Consider the following 8,497-nt stretch of genomic DNA (forward strand, 5'->3'; position numbering starts at 1 on the left):
GCTCCCACCGACGCACGAGCGCGCGCGGCGGAAGCGCCGTGGGCTCCGCAGCACCGCGAGAAGGAGGGGGCGCTGGCGGGAGGGGAGGGCGCGGGCTGGGGCGGGGACGGCTAGCGCTGGAGGCGACCGACCGATGCGGGCCCGGCGCCATGGGGAGGGCCGGCAGCCAGTGGGGGCGCATGCGTGGGGGTTCACTAGGGGGCCGAACCCCGCGGGGAAGGAGGGCTGCGGGCGGAGTCCGGAGCTCCCTCCTGGCTCGTCTGGATTGGGGGCTGAGAAAACCGGGAGAACCCCACCCCAGCCTGTCTCTGAGGTTTGTGGGCTGGACCTCTGGAGGTGGCCTTGGGACAGCCTTGGGCTTCATTCAACCCGACAACCCATATCTCCAATGACCACTTATCCTGCCCAGGTCAGACATACCTACTTACCCCAACTTACAGATATACACCTCAAAATGTACGTCTATAGCTTACAAACACACCTATGCACATGGACAGATGTCAAATTAGACAGAGCCAACTGAAAGATACAAACCATCCTGCATCATGCCTAAACACCCGGACTACACCCAAAGCATTAACATCCCAAGTCATACAAGTCCCTTGATTCAGACACTTGCCACACACACATACACAATTCAAACACCCCAGCTCACTGACACCTCAACTCACAGTGGACTCCCCAATTCAGATACCCGACTCAGATACATGCCCAAACTCAGAAACCCAATACACCCCAAGGTCATACACCTGTGTAGTCATATATATGGAGTGGCCCAGAGACCCTTCTCCCACCGTGAGGGTTTCTTCAATTAAGTCCAGGCCTCTCTGGGTAAAACACTCCTTTTCCCACCGGCATTACCCCCATTCCTGGAGCCTGGGTACAGGACCTGCTCCCAAGGGAGCCAGAAGCACATTATCTAGTCCCAGCGTTGTGCCCAGGCTGTGCCTCTCAGATCAGTCTATCTTAGGGTCCCTCCCGCGCAGTGGTGCCAGGAAGATCTTTGAGCCTTTTATACCCTGGAGAGCAGTGTACCTGTGCCCTACCCACCTCCCTAGAGCAGGATCCCGCCCTTTCACCCTCTGCACACACTGGAATTGGGGAACTGAAGAAAGCAAATGCAGAGTCCAGGACTGCCTGCTCTCACGTGTTTTCCAGATCCAGTCCCCCTTCCCCGGCCTCAGGATAGTGTGCGCATGCGCATTTTCAAGGCCTGCATGTGGGGGCTGGGCGAGGAGGCGGTCCCCAAGCTGAGTCACGAGAGCCCAGGTTCCTGCTGCGGGAGCCAGCCTAGTAGCTCCAGCCCTTCCTCCCTTAGACTCTGCTCCCCAACAGGTCCTCTATCCTTCCCTTCCAGTAACTTCTACAAGATGAGTCCCCCCGCCCCCCCCCCACACACACCTTGAGCAGCTCCCTGGGGAAGTCACCGCCATCGTTGAGGCCCTCCAGGTTTCCAATGAAGTCCCCACAGGTCATGCGCTTCCCAATGTTCTAAGGGAGGAAAACAGAGGCCTGTGAGGTTGGGGGACGCTTAGTCTCCCAAAGCCTTTTACATTTCTGGACAGTAGCCTACTTTCTGGCTCCCACTTGCCTGCCCCCAACTCACGTGGCCATGAAGATCAGTGTTGAGGAGCATGAGGGCACAGGTCAGCGTGTGGGCTCCGTCTAGGGGAGAATTGACTGTCAGCCTCAGCCTACCTCCCAGGAGACTCTTCCCACAGCCATTCATCACTCACCCCCTTTGGGACCCTTTTGGCTTATACTTTCTTAAGACTTGAATCCTGTTTGTGAACCTACTCCATCGCTACTCCAGCCCATTCCCTCAGCAAGGACCTCACCCTGTTCTATGGGCACCCCACCCTAGTTCCCTAAGTTGCTAGGGGCTGCTCCCTGATTGACCCAACACTTAAATGCTTAATACTAAACACGGGCAAGTTGGTAGAGCCCTCAGGTATGCAGAGTAGAGCCAGTCAGCACTGTGGTCAAGACCCATCCTGCACATATATATGGGAACAGCATCATGCAAATACACCTGCACCTGCCTCTCACAACACACTTGACCTAGCAACATGCCCGCCCACACTGGAGCAGCCATATCTGAATATACACACAACTTTGTGCAGTCATTCCCTCTTGCACAAACACAGTCTCTTGCACAAACATGTGCCCCAGTGGCCAGCTAGGACAGTTCTGCTCCCAGCCTGCTCACCCTCTGAGGACAGGGCTTCAGGATTGCACTGGAAGTATCGCTGGGAGAAGTGGGCCAGCACACGCTCCCGTTCCTGGGTCTCACCCATTAAGGCCAGCTCCTTCAGAAAGACCCTAGGGTAGGAAGATGATGTCACTCCCCTTTCAAGATCTCCTTACCTGGCAGCCCTCATCTTTGGGGAGAGTGAGTGCTGTCACTACAACTTAGGGGATGCATAGCTGGAGCCCTGTACACCAAGCCTGGAGAATGGGGACTGTCCTCAGAAGGCACAATACCCACCTGAGAGCTTGGTCCAGAGCCATGCCCGTGAAGACAAAGAACTTTAGGTACTCGCCAGCCACCAGTTTGCTGAAGTCATTGCTGTGGGCAGGGCAAAGAGACAGGTGGGGTCACAAGAGTATCAATGGACCAACTGGAGGTTGCTGGGAAAGGAGATGCTACCCCCAGAATATATTCCTTGGCCCCAGTCCCAGGTCCAGTTCAGGAGCTTTACTTCTTGCCCAGGTGTCGGGCCACATCAGCTTTCCTGAAGCCATCAAGTCGGTATAGCCTCTTGGCTAGGCGCTGTGCAGCCTCCAGATCTGCTTTCTGTCCATTGGACAAGGTATCTGTACTTCCCAGGGCCAGCCGCTCTGTGCTGTCCAGCTCTGAGTCTGAGTCGGATACCAGCTGGCTCAGGGGTGGTTCACTGCCAGGGTAGAAGAGCAGCTGAGGGTTGGGGAGCCCTTGGGAGTCATCCGTACCCTCCCTCTGCTCCAGTCCCAGAAAATGGAGAATTGGAGAGGGACATGGAAATATCATTTTCTTTAGGGAAGGAAATTGGCTGGCTTTCTCTCTGTCTGCCTACTTTATCATTACCATCTTTCTGTGTAAGTTCTGCCTCAAATCTAACCCACATTGATCTTACTGCAGTGGGAGTCCTGGCTGCTCCCTAAAGTTCCCAGGGGTCTAAATTTGCTCTTAGAATCCCCATCTCTCCTGTTCCTCAGAACAGTCTTCTTTCTGTACATATACATGGTCCTGTACATACGTGCCCAGGTGGGATAAATGGGCTGCTGGGGAGGCAGTAGCGAGGGTCAATCAAAGATCTAAGAGCAATGGGGGATGGAGAGATGGCTCAGCTGTTAACAGCACTGGCTGCTCTTGCAGAGAACCTAGCACCCACATGGCAGCTAACAACCATCCATAACTCCAGGGGATTTGATGTCCTCTTCTGACCTCTGCAAGGCACTGCATGGCACAAGTGCACTTACATACATGCAGGCAACACACTCATACACATAAAATAGTAAGTAAAAAAAAAAAAAGAAAAGAAAAGCAATAGGGACTCTGGCTCCTTCTTTCCTGTTCCCACCTTTCAGAGTCATCCATACCCTCCCTCTGCTCCAGTCCCAGAGGCATCTCCTTGGTACCTCCCTTTACTCATAAAGAGCAGGCTCTAGAGTTATGGTATCTGAGGTCAGAGAGCACCCTTTCTTTTCCTTTCCTTCCTTCCCAACCCTAGCTGCTCTACTCTCAAAGCCACCTGTCACCCCAGAGACAGAGGCCGGAAACTCCTGGTTGCTAGGCAACGCTGTCTCCCTGGCCACCCCCTCCTGTTGCCATGGCTTCCATGACTGAGAGGGTAGCGGCAGAGGGGAGAGCAAGAAAGGTTAGGCTATGAAAGGACATTCCTAGAGCAGGGTGAGATGCCTCCTGGAGGAGTGAAAGGAGGGAGGGGAGGAAAAGGGAGAGAGGCTACTGGCTGTGCCTCTGTGTGAGGGTGAAAGGCTCAGCTGGGGAAGAGAGGGTCCTCCAGGAGAGAAAGAGAATGTTCTCTGGGGATTCTTTAGTCCTGAATTATGGTTCCTCCAGTCACCGGATTTGAGCCCAGGGAGGGAGCTGCAGGGGGCCAATGGCAGTGGGCCTCCAAATGGGAAAACAGACATCTGTTAACTGCCCTGCTCTCAGTCAGGAATATAAACTACTTCCTCATGCTGGGGATCTGTCCCTTAATCATCAGATCCTGGGGACCTCGGACTGGGGCTGAAGTATCAAAGAGGATGCTCACCTGCTGAGGGGTGCTGCCCCCAGCCCAAAGCTATCCTCGGAGTGGGAGGGACTAGGGGGCTCTCTTCTTGGGGCCAGCTTGTTTCCAGCCTCTGCCTCCTCCACCTCCCCTCTCTGGGTCCAATGACCATCAGCAGCTGAGCTGGTACCAGATTCTGGTTCAAGAGGGGCAAGTGGGGCAGGAGTAGATGGGTCAGGCCGGGGAGCTGGGGGTTGGGGTGGCAGCTCAAAGGTGAAGAAGGGACTCTTGGTTGGGCCAGGTGAGGCCAGGGCTTCCAAGGAGGTGAGGCTGGTGTAGGATGTGCCCTTGGCCCGGTGTGACTCCAGGATGGCTTCAAACACACAACTGAAAGAGTCAGGCCCATCAGCTGAGGGACTGGTCCCAGGTAGAAAGGGCACCGGTGACTTGATAGGCCCAGAGTGAGGCATGTGGTTCCCTGGCCTGCAGGACAGGGAGAATGCCTGATCAGCTCCCTAGAGCCAGATCTTGGTAGGATTTCACTGAACTCTCTTCCTGACTGTTACAGGGGTTATCATCCCCTCTCCACAGGCCCAAACCCTTAAGAAAAAGCCACCCACTAAGGTAAGAGACCCATGAAATTCAGTGGCTCTGCAGTGTCCTAGCCCTGCCTATCCCCAGCACCCAAACCCCCTCCTTCCACCTTCCTGCTAATCTCCCTTTCTCCTCCTTTCCCCTGATCCACTTCCCTCCTGCCATCCCATTTCTATTTTTGGCAACATCTTAGAAGATGCGGCTCCAAGCTGCAGTGGGGCATGAGACAGAAAGGAAAAGCCCCCACATGTCCCCACTCTCCTGCCAGGACCCAGGATCCGGCTGGTGCTCCCATGTCCTCAGGCTGGCTCCCATGTCACCAGCCTGGCCTCCAGCCTCTGGCTGGCCCCTGATCATCTAGAACCCTTCCTCATCAGTGCTGCTGCCCTAACCCCTATGCTTGCTGATGCCCCTACATTCTTAACACTCCGCTAGGCTTTCAAAGCCTCTGTCTGGAATCTCCTATCCATACTGTCCATGTGGTCCGCTTCTCTGCCCCAGGCCCTTTGACCCCAGCTCTGCCTCTGGGCCAACGGGAAGAAGCAAGCCATTTTCCCTCCCCTGTCCCCACTTACCAGGCCCCCTCTGACACCTCAAACACCTCGTCGTCCGCATCCTCTTCCCCGCCTGCCTCATCCTCATCTTCATTGCCACTGCCCAGGCTGGAAGGAGGGCCAGGGCATGGGCTGGGACGTGAGGCAGGTGGTCGGGCAGTGCCAGCAGGGCCCTCAGAGCTGGGCTGACTCTCAATGGCTGAGTCAGCCTCCTCCCGCTCTGCCAGCACCTCATCGATGTCAGTCTCGCGGTAGCACCTCAGAGGTACCGTATCCAGGTCCGTCTCGGAGTACTTGGCTGTTCGCCCCACAGCCACCCCAGAGCCCTGCCTGGAGCCCTCCCCATGTGATGGGGGGACCTGCTCTGGGGGCTTAGCACCTGTAGTATGCACAGGCAGCCAAGTCAGAAGGCCATCCATGTTGGATAGCTCCTCCACTGCCCCATATGGGCTGGAAGTTAATTGTCTAAACACCATTTCTCCTGCCACACCCCTCACTTGATCCAAGTGCCTGTGGTGCTCATTTCCAAACCAAGTTCTTACCAATAGCTATGAGAAGCCTGAAGGAGACCAGACAGTCTTCTTCCAAAAAATGACTCTTGATACCCTACCATCCCCTTCCTCTCCCACCCTCCTTCCTCTAGAGGCCAGGCCCAGCCCTCACGATACAGATGTTTTGGCTGAGTGGGAGCTCAAGAAATCCCTGAGGAAAGTTTGAAGGATGGCTCCCTGCTAGTCCTCAGCTGCTATGGGAAGGCCCTGCCCTCCTCCCCTGTCCAAAGTCCAGGTCTTACCTGAGCTGGGGGGGTCCAAGGAGCCATAGAAGAATTCCCACTTGGCTCGAGCGATTCTCTGGGCATGAGAGGAGACTTCCCGGGAGGAGGACCAGGTGTCTCCCTGAGTCAAGGAAGGAAAAACACAGAACCTCAAAATGAAAGCCAGACATACAAGAACACAAAATATGGGACAGAAGCAAAAAGAAAACCACACGGGTGCAGAGACAGAGGTATAGAGGCACAGCTACAGAGGACAAGAAAGAGCAGTTAGGACATGAAAGGAGTCAGATGAATGTCAAACGGGCTGAGCCTTGACCCTTTGCTGGGGCACTAGGGCCCCAGTGAAACAAGGCAGGTTGCATACCTGGTTTAGGAATCCAGTGTCTGCAGGTCCTCGGAAGAGTGTGGCCAGGTGCTCAGGGGTCCCCCCCAGCCCATTGGGAAGAGAGGAGTAAAGGCCATCTGCCCCAACCTGAGGTGGGACCAATGGCCCATGTGAGGGGCTCCTGCTTCCAGGAAGGGTAGAGCCTCCTCCAGCTGGGAGTGGATCTGATGTGGATGCCTCCAGCCGCAACTTCCGGTTGCAACCAGGCCCAAGGGCCGGGGTGGGCCTGGGAGGTGAAACTCCACCCAGGTCCCAGCTCCGACTCAGGCCTCCAGAAGCAGGTAGACCATTCAGTGGCCTCACACTGGCCTTCTCCACAAAACGGAAGATGACCACAGAGCTCTGGGCCCCTGGTGGGGGCATCCCAGTGGGTGAAGAGGGTGCCCAGGGTGAGGGAGCCATACGGGGTGAGGGGGGGCCATGCAGAGGGGTACAAGGTGCTGTCACACGTCCCAGTTCCCGGCCTCGGGGACCTGGACCTGCTACTCGTCGTAACAGGGATCCTGTGCTGCCATACATGCTGGCCGGGGGACTCTGGGGCACTGGGCCTTCGGGGAGCCAACGGCGAGGGCATCGTGGCGGGGAGATGGCACAGTCGCCTTCTGAGCAGAAGCGCATGGCACCCTGGGCCATGCTGGGGCCGGGGGTCAGGCTGGGGGAGCAGGGATGGCGAGGCCAGGCAGGGAGTGAGGGGGCTGCATGCTCTTCAGACAAGGCCTGCAAGAGAGGAAGGGGAGCATGGATGAAGTGTATGGGAATTAGATGGGCAAAACAGCAATGATGGGGAGGTGAAGGTGGGTTGGGGCCTCTAAGGTCCAGGGATGTAACCAGGCCTGGCAATATGGGATCACCCATCCTAGTCCTGAGGGCTCCTTCCATAGAGGCCTGAAGAGAAAAAGACCATCCACTCAGTGGGTGTCTGGCATCTCTCCTCCAGTATGGGAGCCCTGAGCATCACTGGGAGGAAAGAGTAAGCTAATTTATAAGTTTAGTGAGTCCAGTCACTGGGTCAACTTTCTGATGTGGAGGCTTGTATCCCACCTTCTGGATTATACAGCCCTGGGTCCCCTATAACCCCTCTTATGGGGGTCCCTCACTTAGGGAAAGGAAAACTAGACCTCCTGTAAAAATGAGGAAAAAGAGGGGTTACATGGAGATAATGAAGTGTTAAAGAGGCACAGGGAAGAGGTGAGGGGGGATGTCTGAATGAGGCCTCTAGCCTCAGTCCACATTTGCTAAGGGGAAGAGATTATTTTTTCATACAAATATATCCACACACATGCATATACACACACATGGATTCATGCAGACATGCAGAGGAATATATCAGCATACAAGTTAACACATGCATAGGCAACACCCTCCAGTACACACAGACACATGCAATACTGTTCACAGACACACCCTCATACACTCACAGTCATAACAAATATGTGTATAATGGAAAGGCACATGTTTGTTTTACACACACACCATCATCAAACAGGAACACACAAAGAGGTACCCAAATATACACACACAGGCTCTCATCCTCCGATGCACACAGAAACAGGTGTATCAGACAGAGACCTACTGGTCACAATCACAAACACAGATGCACATTTACACACATAATCAGACACCCATTCTCCCCTCCCCCCACCAGTCACCAGGTCTGGGTGAGGGGGCTGCACATCCCTCTCCCCTGACCCATGAGTATGACATATCCTGTCCAGCCCAGGAAGGACTGTAAAGGAGAAACGGGCCTCTGGTGGAGTAGAAGCAGGGTAGAAGAAGCAGCAACCTTGCCAGGTAGGAACCTTGCCAGGCAGATTCTTGGAGCTCAACAGGGGCACTGAACCTTCCCAGAGCAGCCCCTCCTCCGAGGCACCCCAGTACTCACCGCTGCTGATCCGGAGATGGAACCAAAGAGAGGCAGAGAGGCTGGGCCCAGCTCAGCTGTGAAGGCAGTGCGGCTCCGGCTTGCTCCAGG

General features: G+C 55.3%; 1 protein-coding gene across 2 annotated transcripts in view; it reads right to left on the reverse strand.

Moving 5' to 3' along the window:
* Positions 1–8,497, reverse strand: part of Psd (pleckstrin and Sec7 domain containing) — a 15,135-nt gene that overhangs the window by 5,580 nt on the left and 1,058 nt on the right. For both annotated transcript variants that reach the window (XM_008845645.3, XM_008845644.3), the window contains exons 2-11: positions 8,408–8,463; positions 6,505–7,242; positions 6,159–6,261; positions 5,387–5,744; positions 4,260–4,700; positions 2,703–2,897; positions 2,489–2,569; positions 2,210–2,322; positions 1,607–1,665; positions 1,402–1,491 (exon numbers count right to left, since the gene is read on the reverse strand). In XM_008845645.3, the coding sequence (XP_008843867.1) occupies positions 1,402–1,491; positions 1,607–1,665; positions 2,210–2,322; positions 2,489–2,569; positions 2,703–2,897; positions 4,260–4,700; positions 5,387–5,744; positions 6,159–6,261; positions 6,505–7,158 (2,094 nt within the window). In that variant the 5' untranslated portion in view covers positions 7,159–7,242; positions 8,408–8,463. The remainder of the gene's footprint in view (positions 1–1,401; positions 1,492–1,606; positions 1,666–2,209; positions 2,323–2,488; positions 2,570–2,702; positions 2,898–4,259; positions 4,701–5,386; positions 5,745–6,158; positions 6,262–6,504; positions 7,243–8,407; positions 8,464–8,497) is intronic.

Source organism: Nannospalax galili, unplaced genomic scaffold (assembly GCF_000622305.1).
Source record: "Nannospalax galili isolate Female #2095 unplaced genomic scaffold, S.galili_v1.0 scaffold161, whole genome shotgun sequence".
Lineage (NCBI taxonomy): Eukaryota > Metazoa > Chordata > Mammalia > Rodentia > Spalacidae > Nannospalax > Nannospalax galili.